Source organism: Stegodyphus dumicola, chromosome 10 (assembly GCF_044657685.1).
Source record: "Stegodyphus dumicola isolate Sdum_Otavi_A_Nest chromosome 10, ASM4465768v1".
In the NCBI taxonomy this organism is placed as follows: domain Eukaryota; kingdom Metazoa; phylum Arthropoda; class Arachnida; order Araneae; family Eresidae; genus Stegodyphus; species Stegodyphus dumicola.
The window spans coordinates 102,831,141-102,852,898 of NC_140777.1; the positions used below are offsets into that span (position 1 = coordinate 102,831,141).

General features: G+C 33.4%; 1 protein-coding gene across 3 annotated transcripts in view; it reads right to left on the minus strand.

Moving 5' to 3' along the window:
• Su(dx) (WW domain containing E3 ubiquitin protein ligase suppressor of deltex) overlaps window positions 1-21,758 on the minus strand; it is a 117,004-nt gene that overhangs the window by 22,583 nt on the left and 72,663 nt on the right. For all 3 annotated transcript variants that reach the window (XM_035374290.2, XM_035374291.2, XM_035374292.2), the window contains 2 exons: window positions 20,281-20,352; window positions 7,714-7,802 (listed from right to left, as the gene is read on the minus strand). In XM_035374290.2, the coding sequence (XP_035230181.2) occupies window positions 7,714-7,802; window positions 20,281-20,352 (161 nt within the window). The remainder of the gene's footprint in view (window positions 1-7,713; window positions 7,803-20,280; window positions 20,353-21,758) is intronic.

The window sequence follows — 21,758 nt, forward strand, 5'->3', positions numbered from 1 at the left end:
ATATTCTGTTTCATTGGAAACATGTCCAGCAGCAGTAGATGTGCATTTATGGGATGGCAAGAAGTATCACACTTACGATGCTTTAAAGTGCTCAAGACCAAAGTGGAAATCTATAGATAGGGCAACTGGTAAAGATTGCCTAATTTCCATATTCTGAGATTTCTAGTGTGTAATGCATTTTTTAATACAAAAAAAGAACTCAAAATTTACAAGTGCACATTATACGTCAGATATAAAAATGAGAAGATGAGCATTAAAAAAAAATTGATTTCTACATGTGGCTAAATGCCATTACTAGCGATTTTGGTGATTTTCTAGGACCCAGTTGGTAATACTTTCTTTTAGGATAGACCATTTCATTACCCATTTCCGCAAATCATATTCATTATTTGGCATATTAGTTATTGTGAAATAATTTGTCTTCTACTCATGTTTGAAGCTTTTATCAATATCAAACATACTTGCTGCTGCAGGATTTCCATTTCCTTTTGCAAAGTGAATGACTTTGCATTTGAAACTAGCACTATGTTTGCTTTGTTTGGCAGTAGCCATATTTAATACTAAGACGGAATACTAGATCAACTGCATTTCAGATAAAGCAAATGGGATTTATTTTATATTATTGATGTTCACTTCAAAATCATGGCTTCAAATGACTACAGGAGAGAAAACTTATTCCTTAAATTCATTCAGGAAGTACATTTGTATCCCAAATTATGAGAAACCTTAGAATAACATTCTTCTTTTCTAGAAACCTTAGAATAACATTATTGTGTGCAACTGCATTGAATACAACCAACCTTTTTTGCAGATTTGCTCCCTCAAGCATTTACCTGAATTTATTTTAAAATATCATTAAACAGTTTTTTTTTCGTTTAGCTGCAAAATGTCTGCCAAAAAAGACATTTTTAAAACCAGATTAGGCAGATTCTAATCTCAATTGGAGAAAACAACTCTTATTATAGTTATAATAGTAATGTGTGGGGGATTATATATATATATAAATCATATGCAATTGGCTAATTTTTCTGGTTTCAAGTGGTACCATAATTAATTTACATCTCAGCACAGCCAATACGCACCACACGGATAGACTGGAATTTTCTTAAAACATACTTGCTAAACCTGGAAAAGTCAGGGAATTTCATTCTCCTGTTTGAGTGGCAACCCTGTTATAAGATCTTAAGGTTCCCTTAAACCTAAGGTGCCTTTTAGACTTTAACAGTAACTAAACTCTGGTTTTACAGTGAGTCAGTGAATCATACTTCTAAACTCAATGTGTCTGAGCGTTTTGGGGAGCAGAAAAAGTGTCTTTAACCGTGTGTTAGTCTTGGACAAATTTCTCTCAGAATGTAAATATTATGATGCTTTTTCGTTTACTAACAAGCACTTAATACTTATGTAACTGCAAGATGCTTAATAAGTATTTTCATGATTTATAATACTACATATTTCTCTTTTCTCTTTGAAGAATAACTAACCCAGTGGTTATTGAAGTTTTTATATTACAGTCAAAAGTCGTTAATTCGGACACCCATAATCCGGAATGATCTATAATCCAGACCTCAAAGCTAAAAACTTTCTGCGCATGTGCCGCATTGACACATGCGCATAGGCGTTTACGTGTGCGCGTAAGACCTTTTACGTCTGCGCAAATGCGTGTGTGCAAGTGCAGAATACGTTTTCGCGTGCGCGTTTTATGTATAACGGACGGTATAAGCTAAAATTATCTAATTATCTATTTCAGTTAATGTTGATGATTGCGTTGTTCCTTAATTTTCAAATTGGATCCGGCTTATTATTTTTTTGCGGACTGTAAGAGCAATACTATAAAAGTAAACTTGAACTTTCGATTATGTCAAATAGAATTTCCGATGCTGGAACTCTCAAAGGATCCACAAAATGAAAGTATGTTTCAATGTCCATCAAACAAAAAGTGGAATTGCTGCAAGAAATGGATAAAGACATGAAGAACGTGACAGAGAGGTTAATGAAAACGAAAAAATTTCGAATGACAAGTTAGTCGGTATTCTCGGCACAGCAATTACGGGACTTGAACAGCGGAACTTTGTAACTGAACATGAAATTATGTCTGTTTATAGAATTAAAGAGAAAGTATTATCACCTAAACCGAAGCAACTTAAACAACTTACATTGAAAGAAATGTTTAATAAAGTAAATAAATAAATATTAAGCTCTTTTTTTTTTTTTTTTTTTTTTTGTAAATTTTGATACCCTTTAGATCATAATTGTTCTTTATTTCATAAATTACGGTTTCATATTTTTAATTTTATAATTTCTGCATGCCATCTTACGAGAATTAAACTAATGATCTATAATCAGGAAAAATAAAAAAACCTGGAATCGCCGAAGTCCCGACGAGTCCGGATTAACGACTTTTGACTGTATAAAAAAATATAAACCTCTTGCTTTTATAAAAAAATATATTTTACATTAAACAGAATAATTTATTATTTTTTTTACAAAATGATGCAATTATTAAATAACTGTCTTTAATGATACATTAAAATTCTTGTATCATTTAAATTTTAACTTGATCCAAATACAATGGTTAATACTAGCACGTCTTAAAAACTACTATTCTGCTACAAAATCTTCCCTAAGCTTCCGTATATATTCTGTATAATTTAGATAGAATTTACTCCAAAAATCGTCTCAAAAATACATCATCATCCATTAGTTTAATTCATTAGTTATTAAGCTAATTTTTACAATAAAAGACATTCTTAAACAAAGAACAAAACTACTGTTTTTTTTTTTTTTTTTTTTTTTTTTTTAAATCAAAAGCCAATTATAGATTTCTTTATAAGAATTGGTTAAACAAATGCTATAAGCTATAATAACCATATGAAGTTTTATTAACTATGAACAAAAACATTATTGTCTCAATAGGTCAAAGATTGATGATTGGACAGAAGCTGTCATGTAAATTACCTTTTTACTTATTCATGCAAAAGAAAACTTTTAAAGCAGCTTTATTTTCTAATGAGGATGAATTCTCTTTTGTTCTGTGTCTCATGATGTACTAATAAGAGAAAGACTTAAGACAATATCCTAGCATGACTTAAAAATATATATACTAAGAAAAAGGGGGGGTGAGAAAAAAATCTGATGTGTACACCACATGACTTCCTTGTACCGAATATTAAATTATACGCATTTTTTCTTGCATTTCATTTAACTTATTAGATTGAATTAAACCTACTTTGCCGACAGCGCATAAACCACAATAGAATAAATGCATTCTTTAAAATTCACTTTGTTTACCATAGCGAAACTCTGGTGCTAGGTTTACTTAACAGTATTATATTTCATTCATATTATAACTCAGAATGCACAAAATTTATATCATTTAAAGAATTATTTAATCATTGCCACATGTTCTATTCAAATACTATAACAAAGCTAGAACAATGTATAACAGAAATTAAGCAAACAAAATGAAAAAGAAACAGTTTTTCACAGACAATTGAGTATTTCTCATTCAGTTAATTCAGTTTTCACTTCGCGACAAGGCAAAAATACATGAAAACTCAAAATATCTGTATTAAAAATTACGAAGTGAATCTTAAATACTTATTTCCTCGAAAAAATTCCAGAAAGGATTAAGCATGATTTAATTCGCAATAATAAATGAAGGCGTTATTTTTGTGTTGCGAAGCTTAGTCTCTCTAGATTGGCAACAAATCTACAATTCTGCTGTTTCAAATGTAAACAAATATGTCCGCCATGTTATTTAAAACTTAACCGCACTTAAACAGCTTTTAAATTGCTGATAATTGAACAAATATTGCTTCCAGAATTAGGAAAGGCATAAAAACTTTAACCGGAAGATAAAAACAACATAATTCAATCATTTTTAAAGCAAAAAATGTACAATTTATAAACATATAAGAGTAAAGAAACTGAGATCACCGAGTCGGGTAACATAGTGCATATATTTATAAATATATTTATATGCGTTTGGCGCGGCCGATTGAAACCAAAATACGAGGTGCACATCTACATGTTATAGTAGTCTTATATACAAAATTTCAACGTTCTGAGGCTACTCGTTTTTGAGTTATGCGAGATACGTACGTATGCACACACATATGTACATACATACATACGTTCATACAGACGCCACGAAAAATTCTCTTCAGAATTCATTTTAAAGCAGTTTTTTAGTTTTTTTGGAGGAAAAGAGTCTTTTATTCTGTCCTTACATATAGATATCACGAAAAAACATTGTTAAATTGCATTCGAAAGCGGTCAAAGTGGATATTTTCATTGAAATATGCTGCCTGAAGCTTTTCGCGATTACAACACTTCCTTTTTACTTCGTACAAGGAAGTAAAAAATGAACTCAGATTAAAATTACATCCAAAGGGGCGTTTTTTAACATTTTGTGTATTACCTTTATTATTAAATATCATGTTCTTTTCACTTAAATTACAAAATTCAGTTCTTTACAATTTCTGATACACAGTTCTGCACCCTGGAGATAAAAAGTCCCCCCCCCCGGTAGAGTGTTGCCATTGCTCGCTTTTAAATCATTGAGTTTGTTAATCAAAAATTCATTAAAGTTTCACAAAATATGAAATTGATAATAAAACAAATTCCAAATTTCCAATTTGGGCTTTCAGATGCCCATATTCGCAGTAGGAATTACGTCATTCAAAATTGGATGGCTCGGGGTACCATTGTTTTATTACAATGCAAGAAACATACATACATTTATGCAGATTCTTCATTATTTAATTTCTTCAAATATAATGCAGAGTGATAGTATTTGGTGGCAAAGATTTGAAAAGTGATACACCATTTACAGAGTTCCAACGCAAAATTGTAAAACGAAAACAACAGTCCTTCAAGGACAAAGCCCCTTTGAACTAAACAAAACACACGCACAATGCTCTTTTTGCTAACCAACCTAATGGCTGCAGCTGGATTCTTTAAATATTTTTTTACTTTTAAGCTAATGGAATAGTTGCTATTGATCATTAAATATTTTTTTAAACTATCATTACTGAAATAGTTAAAAAAAAAAAAAAAAAAAAAAAAACAATCACTTCATCTAAAAAATGGTTTATATGCAAATAAATTTGCACCTGGTGAATAAAACATAAAACACATGTATTCTATAGACCATAAAAAGACTTATTTTAGTCATAACTTAATTTCATATGAAACTATTTCTTATCAAACTGTTCATAAAATTGCAGATAAAAAGATGATGATAGATTCTCTTAAAAGAGAAATTTCCCAAGCACAAATCTATTAAAGAAAAAATTTTCTTTGGACCACAAATCAGAAAATTTTAAGGTAACCTCGAGGATAGCTAAAACAGCCATGAATGCCGTTCAAGACAGCCTGTAAAAATCTGGGAGCGGGACTACAAAAACTTTAAGGATTACAAGAAGGAAGAGCTGGTTTCAGAAAGTCTTGGATTGTAATATTTCCTTCAAATTTCTTTATCTTCACACCTCTTTAGGCTTTTTTACCTAAAATTTTGGGTTTATTTTGTATGAACACACGGAAAGGTTTCATCAAGATACTGTTCATATGGAAAGTAGGTACAAGGAAAAATTATGGTTAATAATTATCAGAATTTTTATATAACAGACAATACTAGTGCAAACAAAATAATAACAATAACAATTGAATGATTTTATTTATACAAATTATAGAAAATTATGATAAATTATTTCTATATTTAAAGCATTTTTTAGTCATCAAGAATTAATATACACTAAGTTATAAACAACATCTCTTGGATTTGTGCAAAAGTTCTTTATATTTTGCAGATGCAAATAGTGCACATCCCCAACACATTGTGCAGCAATAGACCACATATAGATAAGGAGTTTATGACAGTACTTCATGAATTTTTAGCACACAAGTTTGATAAATGTAATACTAAAGTTACAATTTGCAGCATACATTTCTAAATGCTGTTAATGATAGCATGTCACCATTAGTTCCAGAAATTTCAGTATAGATATATACGATGTACAAATCAGTCATGTTCTGGATTTACATCTGATGTTCTATACCAAGCTATCAAAAACAAACTTTCAGAAATGTTATTAGTACACAAAAAAATTGCAAAAATGTGAATGCAGGGACCCTGATTCATATGAAGCTAAATCAGTGATACTAGCTTTCTGTGAAGCACTGAGGATAGAGAGCAATCAATTAATTAGTCTACTTTATTTAATTAATTTATTTTTTACAAAGAAAATCCATTTCTGTAACAAATTGTAAAAAGTGATAAGAAATATGTACTTCAGTAATGTCAATCATGTATCAAATTGCAGAAATGTGCTATCAATTTTCTACAGAAGAAATGCATTCTGATTTTTTAAACAAATGCACATAAGTAGTAATAAATGAAGACACTATGACAGAAGTTTTTTATTACAATGACAATGCCCCAATTATCAATCAACTAAAGAATAGTAAAAGCTGTAGTATGGTTCTAAATCCAAGGAGTATTGCTATCTGAAAAGTGAGGAAAAAGAATGACAAGTTGTTGTGAGCAAAATTTTGAATGAAAATTTAATGGGAATCCTCAACATAACAATTACAGGACAATGAAACTTCATAACTGAAAAGAAATTATGTATACCTAGAGATTTAAAGAGAATGTATTAGCACAGAAAACAAAGCAACTTAAACAACTTACATTGAGAGAAATATTAAATAATGCCATTTATTATAAGGTGTTTCTCCCGTCTTTTTGGCATGCCTTTGTGGTGTGGTGGTCTGCACGCTGGGCGCGTATTCCAGAGGTCCGCGGTTTGATTCCCAGTGAAGGCGTTGCTAATTTTTCAATCTCTCTTGCTTTCCCCCCCAAAAAAACCCCAATGTCTCTACACTGCCATACGAACTAAAAGGATGGTGGATGATGATTCTCCCAGCACAGGATTTGGTGATTGCGTTCCCTAAAAACCCTAGTTGTCCATTAAAAGGGGGAGTATATAAGGTGTTTCTCCCGCCGTCTTGACATGCTTTCGTGGTGTGGCAGTCTGCATGCTGGGAGCGATCCCAGAGGTCCGCGGTTCGATTTCCAATGAAAGGCACTGCTAATTTTTCGATCTCTCTTGCTTTCCAATATATATATATATATATATAAATAAATAAAATTCCTAATGTATCTACAATGCAAAAAATAAACACTGAACATTTTTGGAAAATTCAGATTCACTTAGATCATAAATGCTTTATGATTTCATAACCACTCTTTGAAAGTTTTGATTTTATAATTTCTCTACATCATGCTACTATACTTATGATACAATATCCAAAAAAATCCAGAATTGCTGCAGTCCTGACGTGGACTTTGTACTGCATTTCCCTGACCTCGTTGCTACAGATTGAGCATATTGTCTCTTTCAGTCATAATATTATTTCATTTAATCACCACAGTTTTTCATCTTTCCTAATTAAAAAAATATGGGTAGAAATGAGAAATACATAATAGTTCTTTTTCACTTTCCCACTTGTAAGAGACAAACCTTAATGCTACATTTGGATTCAATAGTATGAGATCTGTAAGAAACATTCAAAAGTTATAAGAAAGGGGAAAATGATTTTAAATGCAACACTGTAATTGAAAACCAAACAAGCCAACAACTATAAAAATTCTTACCAATATTTAAAATATAATATAAAAATATCAACCAGCAACTATTTTCTTTAACATACCTAGCAATACCTCCATAATCAAGTCCTTCTTCGCCTCTGAATGTAATGAACAACCTTCGTCTGAGTTCATGTGGAGGAACCCTCATGATCTGTTTATAATAAAATAAATAATAAGTGTGATATATGATTATCTTATTATTATTTAATGGAATGTGGAAACTAGTATAATAGCAAAATAAACAAACAGAACAAACCGGAAAATCAATAATGAAACCACCAGAATCCGATTAGTATTCGCATATGCATATATTTAGCATGACAGACTCCAGGCATTAGGGAAGAATATAAAGCACTAAGATGATGTGTGCTCAGAATTACAGTGGAAGCTCACTACATTGTTCTGTTGTGCATAGTCCATATTGATAAGTTACCATCATGGTGTGACATGTTTAATCAAAAATTTCACAGATAATACCAGTAACATTAACTTGAATCATTAGGAAGTTGGAAAAATGTTTATATTTTCTTCCTCCTTTCTGCTTGCCTTCAAGGTGTAACAGTAGCACACTTAAAGCATATTTGAGAGGTCCAGGTTCGAGTCCCGTCGAGGGCATTGCTTATTTTTCACATCTCCTTCAAATATAACTTAATGACTAGACAGTGGTGCCTGAACTAAAAGATGGCGATTAATGATTCTTAACCCCTTTTAGCCGGGTAGCGAAAACGCGCGCTTATCGCTGAGGCCGGCAGTGACTTACGCGAGCGTCTCTCCAGGGCCGGGGGCTTTTTTGCTACTAAGCCTAAATCCATGAAATTTCCGAAGTATCAACGCATTGTTTAATAATGCTCTATAGAGTATTTAAACGGCTTATGCTTTATAAATATTTTTATATATATACTTTAATTACCTTATTTCTTGTTTAAATGCATATTTTACACATTTTATTTAAATTACTCACCATTTTATGAATTTTAACATTATACATCTGAAAACTAAATATATTACTTAAAATTCTCCTTTCGTATGAAAAATTTGAAAACAGGGATCTACACACAGTCCTACGTTACATTCCTTGCACTCGTAATAACTCATTTGCCGTTTTGGAGGATTTTTCCGGGAATGTGAACAAACGAAGCATCGTCGTCTCATTTTCTTATCAGTCTCTTCTGAACAAAGTTTGCATCATTTCTGCTATTTCATGCTCTGTTAAACATTTTCGACGCTTCAACATTGCAACGGTAAAAACAAGGAATTCACGTCTAACAAGATCTAATTATTTTCTAAAAACTGAACTGTAAACCGAAATACCCAACACTTTAGAGCAAATAAAACTTCTCTACTTACAGTAAACAACTACCACGTGCGAATAAAGTGCGATTTAAAGAGACGTCATAAATCACGCCGTTCAGAAACATTTATTTCCCCATTTGTTTATATAATCAAAAACACGTGTATGTGAGTCATGCTTCTCTCATTTCGAGTAGAAGGTCTAATTTACATGTATCTGAAACCATATGGACATACAGTGCCATCTTGTGGCAGAAATTATAGTTTGAAAAACGTTCCAAAGTACTGGCACAAATACGTGACAGTCGGTAGAGAATGGAACAATCCTCTGGCACGCCTGCGTGTCGGCTGGTAGGTAAGTGCGTTCGTTGCTGGCACGTATACGTGACAGTCGGCGCGAAGGGGTTAACTACCAGGGTTTGGTGATTGGGTCTCCTAACCCCTCCCTTTAAAAGAGGGAGTATATAAGATATTTTCTCCCTCCTTTCTCCATGCCTTCATGGCATAACATTAGCACATTTGGCGCGTATTCAAAACATCCAAGTTGGAGCCCTATCGATGGCATTGCTCATTTTTCATATCTCGTACATTCAAAATAACCTAATGACCCTACAGGTTGACAGGTGATTAGTGCATCCTAGGATCTTACAATTATGCATAGCACTATGTCACAAGCTGACAGCATTTTAAAAGAAAAAGAACAGCTACCGAATATTAATTTACAAGTCAAACAACAAAAATCAGCATTATATTTTTAAATTTTCAGTTTCGATGGTTTTACCAAACTATTAACCTCAGCTGCCAAAGTGCAAATGAACAAGATAAGAATGGCTGAATAGGAGTTAAGCTACTGGTGCCATCTATGAGGATACAAGAAAACTAAAACATAATTAATAAAGATGGATTGAAATTAGGGTCATTAACTAGAAGAAAAAGTTTTTTTTAAAATATGAAATACCTCTAGACAATCCAGTTCACCAATGGAAGATGTTTTTTGAATAATTTTGGCTGCAGAAAAATCGAAAGTGTGATTTTCGGACCAACAATGCTGGGCAACAGAGGACTTCTGTGTTTCCTTTTTCCTAACATATGCCTCGTGTTCTTAGGAAGGAAGTGGATGTTCAAGGAACTCGTATCCGGAATGGGGTCCTCGAGTATGAAACTTTATTGATAGGAGAATAAACAACGCCAAAAGTTAAATTTCTGTAAAATGCAACCAATTTTATAGCTAATTGATGGCAAGAAAAGAATGACAACAAAATTCTTATAATCTCCTAAAACAAATATGCCTTTTGGTATGTTGAGATGAGAATTTTTTAACTGCTTGAGTGGCAGAAGGCAAACCGATGAAGGTTTACGGTAAACAGTAGTACTGAAGTCAGATAGGTTATGTGTGACCAAAATGTCGAGGAACGGAAGAGAACTGGTTGTTCAAAAGTGAACTGAATAGCAGTATCAGTGGAATTCATTATTGAAAGAACATTATCTAAACCATTTTCATTATCATGAAACAGGGTAAATGCATCATCTATGTAGCAGAACCAAACTGGGAAGTTTAAAGTTTCAAATAATTTTGATTCATAATAATCCATCAGCCAGGATGGGACTAAGAGGATTTCCCATGGCTAATCCCTCAGTTTGCTTGTAATACTTATTTTGGAGAACATAATGTGTTTATTTCAAACAGAGTTGTTTAAAGGAAATTAGGTCATCAATTTCGATGCAGGAGAAATAAAACTCACAATGTCTGGTTTCTAGACATCTTAACGCACCCTTCACTGATGAATAATCAACATTGGTGAATAATGATTTTACATGAAAAGAAACCATATCTTCTAATAGAGTTGAAAATCTAAAAACTAAATATTTAGCTCACGGGTATGAGGTAATGCCTAAATTCGATACAATAGGATGGAAAGGAATACCACTTTTATGAATTTTGGGAAGAGCATATAATCTGGCACAATTCACAATTGATCGGATAAGTAACTGTTTAAGTTGGTTGAAAAGATTTGTGAAGATTTGGTCGCAGTTTTTATTTTTGAAAGGTCCAAAGGTGAAGGGTCTTTAGGGATCGGATTACATGGTCCTTTGTTTAAGAGCTTAGTGACCCCATCGATGTAAGTGTTCTTGTCCACTATGACTATGTGGCCACCTCTGTTGGCATTTGAAATGATAATGTCCGGGTTAGAATAAATTTCGTGTATTGTAGCTCTTTCTCTCACGTTTAGATTTGGTTTCAAAGACTTGAGGTAAAATTTAACATTATGGGCGATAAGATGCCTAATCATTTATTTCTGTGTATCTGAAACTTTACTGAATTTGGAAGCTTTTTCAATAGCAGCCAAAATCTTGGGAATCGAGGGTTTTGAGATTTGTGAGGTTCATTCTTATCTTACCTTAATTTATCACTATAGCTTATCTAGTTCATTTGCACTTTGGCAGCTGACGACAATGATTCGGTAAAACCAATGAAATTAGTCCTGTGAAATTCGCAAATATAAAGCTGATTTTTGTTGTTTGACTTCTAAATTAATATTTGTTCAGTGCATTATTTTACCTTAGGTACCTAATAGCTTAATACTAATCATTCATGAGTAACTGTAGCAATGGTGGACTGGTATTTTATTTTAAAGACTTATGCAACATGTTACGGGATTCATTAATATTGCATCTTACCGTAATTTGTTCACTAGGTGACTAATAGGTAAGTGTCCTGTCTCACACAGTACCATATGCAATTTACCCATTGGAGATGACATTAACTGTTACATGAAGTATACAAGAATTCAGAAGCTCAGCGACTGGGATGGGAGAGGGGAGTTCTTTACAGATAACAGCCAATGTTATTCTACTAGTGATTGTAGTTGTCTAAATAGCTGAAAAAAAAAAAAAAACAGAGAACATGCAACTACCCTTCCAACATCTATTAAAGGTGTAAATTTAGAGATGGTGAAGTATCATTTGAGTCAACTTTATGTTTGAATGTTCACTTTTTCCAAAGTGATTTAGTCACTAGAGACCACTAACAGCAATTTTCTTGCTTACTGTCTGTCATATATATGTTTCGCTCTTCCATCTTACTCTGCTCACAGTCCACTTCTGAATAAAGGTAATTTACATCCTTGGATTTCTTTCTTACAGTATGCTCTATACTAATTTGAAGCACTACTATGAACACATGAAAAACCTGCCATGTTCTTAACTTCTTTGCAAGTGTTACGAGTTTGAAATATTTCTTTCTTTGAACTTTTGTGGCATCTGCTATTGCGCGAGTGGAGATTGTCTAGGCAACAATGAAGAGAGTTTTACTCTTGACCTACGTAATCATTAAGAAGTTATACTTCTGTTCTCGGTTTGAAACAATCTAACTGTAATTTGTGTAACTGTAAACAATTCTGTTCATTAAAGTTTGTGTTGCAAAACTAACTTACAGTCTAATTTGACGGATACATGAAACATGGTCAACGTCGACCCAATGAAGTTCGAACTGTTTAAAACAAAAATCTGAAAGACGAAACTATTAATGAGAAAATGGCTCTTGTGGAACTCTCGCATTTAACAGTCTTTACTTGAAAACGAGGATATATAAAATTGCAAATAACGAGAATAAAGTCATTCTTACAAGATGAAGTGCCAGTGGATAATACGGATTTTATTCAAAAGCTTCAAGTAGTTGACAAACTACATTCCAATGGATTTTATTCAAAAGCTTCAAGTAGTGGACAAACTACGTTCCAAGTTAGAGGATTTACGCAACAAATGCTACAGCACGCTTTCGAACGCTCACTTGCCAGGCCTTGAAGCAATCCTCGATGATCTGCAAATTGACCTCGAAACATGCAAGGTAAGCTTTCAAAAAATTCTATTGAAAATGTTAAAAGTAGTCCGTCCTTTGGCAACTGTACAGTAAAATAGCTGTCAATCTTCCCAAGTTCTCAGGTTTATATGCCGAATGGTTATCATTGAAATCACAGTTTATGGCATTAATTGACAATAATGATCAGTTGTCAGAACAACAAAAATTATATTATCTTCAATCAGCACTCAAGGGTAATGCCAAACAACTAATAACGGTAAATGATACATATAATAGTTTAATCAAAGCATTGAAAAAACGTTTTTAAAATGCACAGCTGCTTATTGTTATTAATGAACACGGCTGCTTATTAATTGTTATTATTGCAAGGCTGCTTATTAATTATTATTATTGCACGGCTGCTTATTAATTATTATTATTGCACGGCTGCTTATTAATTATTATTATTGCACGGCTGCTTATCAATGAAATATTTAATTGCTCTAAAGTTAAATGTGAATCCACATCTAATTTAAGACAGATGCTTGATAAAATCGAAAGTAATTTGAGATCCTTAAAACAGTTGGAATTACACGCAAACCCTTTGTGAAGCAATCTTAATATATGTAATTCTTCAACGAATAGATATTGATACTCATAAGTTATACAAAATGGAATTAGGTTCTGAATTACCAAGCTGGGCAAAGTTTACAGAAATTATAAACAAAAGATGCCAAGCTTTGGAAAACGTAAACAAAGGTTTAGGAGGAAATGAATTTAAACAGGAATTAACTTCGAAATTCAAAACGCTAATAATAAAAAATGACAAAAATAATTGTATGTTAGGTTGCACCGAATCGCACCCGATTTTCAGATGTAAAAGGTTTATTGAACCAAAAGCAGACTAGAGATTAAAATATGTTAGAAAGTTTAATCTGTGTTATAACTGTCTTGGATTTCATGCAATGTCTAAATGCAAGAAAATTCATTTATAGTGTAAAACATGTAACAAAAATCATAGTACAACGTTACACAGAGCGAATTTCGCGTTTGAAAGTCAAAAACAAAACAAAAATGTGCATGTTTTATTTGTTTTATTATTGACAGTGGAGCGGATGAAGGGGGAAAGACAGGAAATTTGAAACCAAATGTTGTGCAATCACAGGTGCCAGATGGCTCAGTTAGCGAAACACTTCTTGTTGTTATTCATTTAATACAAACAAAAATTTTCTTTTCTCCATGGTGAGAGTTAATTTAAAGCAATCTAATGGGAAATGGTTAAGGTTAAATGCTTTTTGTGATTCAGCATCAATGCGAAATTTAATAACTGAGGAAGCAGCTGATCAAAGCTTTCAAAGATAGAGGTGTAGAGCAGATTTAATTGGATTGAAAAATACAGTAGTTACGATTACGGAAAAAATTTGCACATGCATAGCTATGCTAATGACAAAGAATTTTTCAGTAAGGAACTCAAATTTTTAATTTTGTCAGAAATTGCTGGAAATGTTCCAGCTGAGAAAACAGATGTCAAAATTTTAAAATTGACAGAAAATATAAAGTATGCTAATCCTAAATTTTATTTACCTAAAAAAATATCGCTTCTTTTGGGAGGTGACGTATTTTACGAATTATTAATGGGAAACCAAATACAATTAAGGGGTAATTCTATCACTTTAATTGAAACAGTTTTTGGATGGATGGTAACAGGTTCTATTCCCGTCATGTATTCAAGTAATTCTTGACGTTATTTTATACAAGATGGTGTTGATGAGGGTTTAAGATAATTTTGGGAATTAGAATCAATTGATGTCCTTCAAAGTGTACACTCAGATGAGGAAGCTAGGGCCATATGACTTTTTAAGAATTTTGTGGGTTATATAAGGACGGGAGGTACAAACTTGGGTTACCATGGAAGCGCAACTTTAAGGAATTAGGTGATAACTTAACAGTTGTCAGGAGACGACTGGAACATTTGAATAGAAAATTTGAGAGATGCTCAGAACTTTATAAAGACTAAAGAGAGATACTGAATGATTATGAAACTCAGGGTATCATCGAAAAGGTTCCAAATGACAAGGTAGAAGATGATAAGCCTCTGTTTTATCTACCATTTTCAATGGTTTAAAGAGACTCCGTCAGTTCCAAGAAATAAATCATTTTTGATGCCAGTGCACACGAACAGGGCGAACTTTCTCTGAATGACTATTTATACGCTGGACTTAGCCTTAACCCTCTGATATTCAACATGCTTATCTTCTTCCGTTTGAATGTGTTGGTCATCTTAGCAGATATCGAGAAGGCGTTTTTGCAGATATCTTTGCATGAAAAAGATCGAAATACAGCCCAATTTCTGTTTCCACGTAAAAACCCAGGTACAAATGAACATTATGATATCCCAATTTTCCGATTTTGCCATGTTCTGTTTGCTGTCAACGCCAATCCTTTCTTGCTATCTGCCACTATTAAAGAACACATTGAAAAATTTCGAGTGTTGTATCCCGCGACGGAGGAAATGCTTGATAAATGTCTACGAGGGCAATCTCCCCCCAAAAAGGTCTCCTATATTTTTAGATATACAAAGAACCGTTTATTTTCTATAATTGCTATATCACTTTAAAGATTGAAGAATGCTTTATTTTTCAACATAATCGACATTTCGGTCGATGCATTTTTGCAGACGCTGTGGCAGTTTTACAATACCCATGTCATAAAAGGTTGGTGCCATGCCCTTCAGGAAGCGTTGAACCTCATCTTTCACCTCATCATCGGAACAGAACCGTAGAGGCGAAGAAATTCGCGGGAAGAATCAAAACGTTGTCGCTTGTGGTCTTCTGTCAGCATACGCGCCACCAATTTTGCAAACACCTTCCGATATTGCAACTTTTGCGTTAAAATCCTGTGGATAGTGCTTCTGGAAACCTAAGGAACCAAAATGCAGAGAGCATGCAGAGTAATCCTCCGATTTTTACATATGAGTTCCTCAACTTTCGCGATTGTCTCGTCAGCAATTGACAGCCTCCCGCTCCTTTCTTCGTCATGAATTTCAGTATGACCGGCTGTAAACCCTCTACACCACTTGCAAACGTTTTTAACATCCATGCATGACTGTCCATACACTTCCGTCAATAGGAGGTGAATTTCAACTGGTTTAACGCCTTTTGCGTTCAAAAATCGAATAACTGCACGCACTTCGCACTTGGCGGTAACATTTATCGGGAGCTACATTTCGAACGGCGGCCAAGCCAAGAATGAGTATTCGAGTGAAGCGCCTGACTGCTTATGTGGTAGCGGAGAAGGCACCACTCACAACAGTATTGCCAACAACCGTATTAAAACTTTCTCTATGTCCCCCCAAAAAAGGAGACCTTTTTTTTGGGGATTGCCCTCGTATATGCAGACGATTTTGTTGGAGCTCTCGACAACGCCTCATCGGCCTTTCAGATGTTGTGTGAAGCCAAACGGATTATGGCCGAAGCAGGAATGAATTTATGTAAGTGGAATTCCAACAGCACGGAACTGATACAAACATGGGAAGACAAGGGGTTCAAGATCCATCCCATTCATTCAGAGGCCAATCCTATGGACAAACTACGAAAGGTTCTCGGTATTCTGTGGCACGTGCATCAAGACTACATCACTACTGACGTGAAAGATTTACTTGAGTTTAATAAAAGAGAAAGTGTTACAAAAAGAGCTGTGTTAAGAACATCAGGGAAATTGTACAATGTGCTCGGTCTTCTAACCCCGTTTACAATCAGACTCAAATGTCTATTCCAAGAACTGTGGCTTAGGAAGAGTTCATGGGATGCAGAACTTTCAGCAAACCTTCTTAAAATGTAAACTCAATGGAAGCTTGAGTTATCTAATATTTTGAACTTACAAGTCCCTAGGATGATCCTCGACGGTAGCCTAGGTGATGCCAACAAACTTCAAATACACATCTTTTCTAATGCCATCCAAAGGGCATACGGAACTGCAGTATACGTAAAAGAGTTAAAAATGTTGACAAAATCTCAGTAAACTTAATTGCTTCAAACAGTCGTGTTGCCCCATTAAAGAAACCGACTCTACCAAAACTTGAAATCATGGGAGCATTGCTCGCAGCCAGACTTGCGAAAGAAGTAGAACAAATTGTAAAAAAGGGAATTCATTTTCGGACAGACTCCCAGATCACATTGTTCTGGATTAAAGGACCTCACCATAAATGGAAACAGTTTGTTTCCAATCGTGCGAAAGAGATTCAGGCATGTGCGACAGGATTCCTAGCAATCCTGTCACACATACCTGGTAAAGTGAACATAGCTGACCTTGTAACAAGAGGGGTTAGTGTAGAAGATCTTTTAAAAAATGAGACCTGGTGGTCAGGTCCTGAATTCTTAAGAAAAATCTGTAGTCTCAATATTTCAGTGTAATAATTCTGTTCCTGAAGAATATTATATTTCTCAGAAATGAAAAAAGGTTATTGTGTAGAAGGAGATATATCTGTATGTTTTGCTGTAGCTAACCAGAATGTTTTGTTTCATAATGATATGTTTAAAATTACTAATAACTTTTCTAAACTTATTTGTATAGTTTCTTATGTTTTCAGATCTATTTATAACTGTAGAAATCCAAAAGACAAAAAAGGTGGGTATCTGAAGTGTCAAGAGTTGAACAATTCAGAATTTGTTCTTTTAAAATTTGCCCAAAATGGGTATTTGGAAGAAATTTCTGCCTTAATGAAAGGTGAGGATGTAAAAGGTAAAAGTAAATTAGCTTCTCTTCATCGTTTTCTTGATAAAAATGGGCTTATTCACATTGGAAGACAAATAATCAATTCTAGTGTTAACAATAACATTAAACATTCTATTGTCCTCTCATCTAATCATCCCTTAACTTATATGATTGTAAAGTATTTTCATTTAAAATATTTGCATGCAGGACCCCAGACATTGCTGTACCTAATACGTCAAAGGTATTGGCCATTAAATGGTAGGAAACTGTGCAGATTGGTGATGCACAATTGTGTCACGTGCACAAAGAACAAACCAGTTGTAAAGCAACAGTTGATGGGACCAACTACCTAAGGAACGCATAGAACCTTCTCCTCCACTTACGGTAACCAGCACAGATTTTTGTGGACCCTTTTACGTGAAATTCAAAGGACAGAGGAGAGGGGTACTGAATAAGATATACGTAGCAATTTATTTATATTTTTGTACTAAAGCACTACATCTAGACTTTGTGAGTGATTTAACATCAACAGGTTTCATTGCTAGTTTGAAAAGATTTTTCTCTAGGCAAGGCAAGGCTTCTAAGATTTTCACTGACAATGGAAGAAATTTCATTGGCGCAGATGCCGAGCTAAAATGACTTGAAAAATCATAAATTCTCCAAATGAAAAATTGTTCACTATTTCACAGAGGAAACAATTGACTGGCATTTTAATCCTCCAGGATCTCCTAATTTTGGAGGATTGTAGGAAGCCGGCGTAAAATCTTTTAAATATCATTTAAAAAGCATAGCAGGATATTCTCATTTTACTCTGGAATAATTCATTACAGTATTAATGGAAATTGAAGGACTTCTAAACTCCAGACCATTGACTCCATTGTCAGCTGATTTTGATAACTTTGAAACCCTAACCCCATGGCATTTCCTTATTGGGAGACGCATCACTTTCATCGCAGAACCCCCACTTACAGATACAGTCAAAAGTCGTTAATTCAGACACCCATAATCCGGACCTCAAAGCTAAAAACTTTCTGTGCATGCGCCGCGTTGGCACATGCGCACAGGCGTTTTACGCGTGCGCGTAAGACCTTGACTACTGCGCATATGCGTGCGCGCAAGTGCAGAATACGTTTTCGCCTGCGCGTTTAATGTATAGCGGACGGTGTAAGCTAAAATGATCTAATTATCTATTTCAGTTAATGTTAATGATTGCGTTGTTCCTTAATCTTCGAATTGGATCCCGCTTATTATTTTTTGCAGACTGTAAGAGCAATTTTATAAAAGTAAAAATGAACTTTCGATTATGTCAAATAGAATTTCCGATGCTGGAACTTCCAAAGGATCTACAAAACGAAAGTATGTTTCTATGTCCAACAAACAAAAAGTGGAATTGCTGCAAAAAATGGATAAAGACATGAAGAATGTGACAGAGAGGTTAGTGAAAACGAAAAAATTTCGTTTGACAAGTTAGTCGGTATTCTCGGCACAGCAATTAACGAGACTTGAACAGCGGAACTTTGTAACTGAACAAGAAATTATGTCTTTTTATAGAATTAAAGAGAAAGTATTATCACATAAAATGAAGCAACTTAAACAACTTACATTGAGAGAAATGTTTAATAAAGTAAACAAATAAATATTAAGCTTTTTTATTTTTTTTGTAAATTTTGATACCCTTTAGATCATAATTGTTCTTTATTTCATAAATTACGGTTTCATATTTTTAATTTTAGAATTTCTGCATGCCATCTTACGAGATTTAAACTGATGATCTATAATCCGGAAAAATCGATAATCCGGAATCGCCGAAGTCCCGACGAGTCCGGATTAACGACTTTTGACTGTATCAATGAAAATAGGCTTAGCAAGTGGAAAAGGTTTTCAGATGCTCTCAAAGAATATGGAAACTTGGGAAAAGAGATTACTTAAATAATCTGCAACAACGTCATAAGTGGCAGTTCAGTAAGAATAACGTAAATGTTGGGACCTTAGTGCTGGAAAAGGAAGAAAACCTACCATGCACCAAGTAGTTAACAGGAAGAGTAGTAGAAGAAATATTCACTGGAAGTGATGGGAAAGTAAGAGTTGTGAACATACGCTTGCCACAAGGCAATACACTTAAGAGATCTGTATGAAATATTTGTGTGTTACCTGTGTATTAATTATTGTATTTAAGTTTCATTTCTATAGTTAATATTACTATTGTACTTTTGAGTGTAATTTTTGCTGTACAACTTTCATTTAATTTTATATTGTATTGTTTTATAAATGATAGAAGATCCAATGATTCTAGGATCTAGATTCTTCTATCTAGATAGATATCTAGATTCTTCTATCTAGATTCTAGGATTAAGAATCCAATCGGCGGGGAGTGTTACGAGTTTGAAATATTTCTTTCTTTGAATTTTTGCGGCAATGCTGCTCTCACGTGAGTGGAGATCATCTAGGCAACGATGAAGAGAGTTTTACTCTTGACCTATTTAATCATTAAGAAACGATACTTCTCTTCTCAGTACGAAACAATGTAACTAACTTGTGCAATTGTAAATAATTCTGTTCATTAAAGTTTGTGTTGCAAAACTAACTTACAGTCTAATTCGACGGATACACAAAACAGCATGAAAATTTTTTATTGTACTATATTTCTCTTTATTCAAAAATGTGAAATTTTTCTGATGTAGGAAGGATGAAAAATATTAATATACATGCTGCAAACAAAGAATCTATGACAATCAAAACAGAAAATGGAAATTTACTATAAATGACGAAGTACTTAGATATGAAATGTATCTAACAATAATAAATTATGAAATTAAATTACACTTACCTGAGAAAATGAGTCTTCAAAAATGTTTTGTCTTGAAACTGTTATTTTTATGTGACTTGGTAAGGCATTGCACTAATTAAGAGATTAAAAAACATTAATTTTAAAGACGCATAAAAATTCTTTTAGAAAATAACAATTTAAAAAAACATACATAATGCACAGCTGAAACTAATGCAGAAAAGATAATAATATTTAATATGCATTACACACAAAAAACAGAAAAATCAATATGCTTTATTTCCATTTTAGCAGCACGTAAAAAGAATGAGATATATTCAGTCAAAAAAATTAACAGCACAAATATTTTAAAAAACTTGGAATTAATTTAAAAATAATTATAAGTGAAGTCGATAAATTTAGCTATTTAGGTGATAATGCTGTGGCATGTATTAATGGATTTGCTTTAAGTGATATGATAAAGCACTTGAGTTATTGAAAGAAGGATTCAAAAATAAAAACATGTTGATTAAAGCTCATTTAAGTGCTTTGCTGAATTTAACCCCTGTTAAAAATCCTAATGATGTTTATGAAACCCTGTTAAAAATTCTAATGAGTTTATGAAATTTATATGACAATGAAGAATTATTTCAAGACCGCAGCATAAAAAAGGAGAATTCTTTCTCTTCCCCATACACTCATGAATTTATGGCATCAGTCAAAAGCATAATGTGTTTATTTCGTAGTAAAGGTCATAAATAAGAATCGTGTTACACTTTTAATGCAAATGAAAAAAGGAAACTAAAATAGCAAGGGCACTGTTTTTCATGCTTGAAGATGAAACATATAGCTGCTGAATGTTCTGAAAAGGAATTTATGTTCTAGTTGCAATAAACCTCACCATGTATCAATTTGTTTTCGAAATCAAAATAATTCGCACATTACCTCTCCAAAAATTGAAACAGATAATGTCATATTGCAGTTTTTAAGACAAAAACCAATTATCTAATGTTCCAAGCATGTTCAGCCTTAACTGATGATGAAAATGAACAGGGAATTGTTACAATTTCTCTGGACAACGATACGCACCACACTTTTCTTTGTCGGCTATTTCCAAAAAGTTTAACATTTTTGTTATTAGAAAGGAAAGTCTTTTTATCCATACATGTGGTGCTAAGCAGATGGAATCAAAAACAGTTAATGTAGTAAATTAAAGAATAGAGAAGATTCAAATTTATGCATTGAAACTGAAGCATTGGAAATGGAACATATTTTAGGTACACGTTTACCGACTTCTGATAAAAATATTGAAAAGAAATTTAAACATTTAAAAAATGTGAAATTTGTGGATTGTTATGAATTTAACAAAAAGAAAATATCCATACTCATAAGTATGAATTATTAATATAATATAGTTACTGGCCAAACCACATGTCTAAATAAAAACTCAAGCAAAATGGAATGCTTCACAAACTAACTTGAAAGTTGGTCAGTTAATACTGTTGCAAAACTGCAAATTCAGGCCTTTGATTTGGCCACTG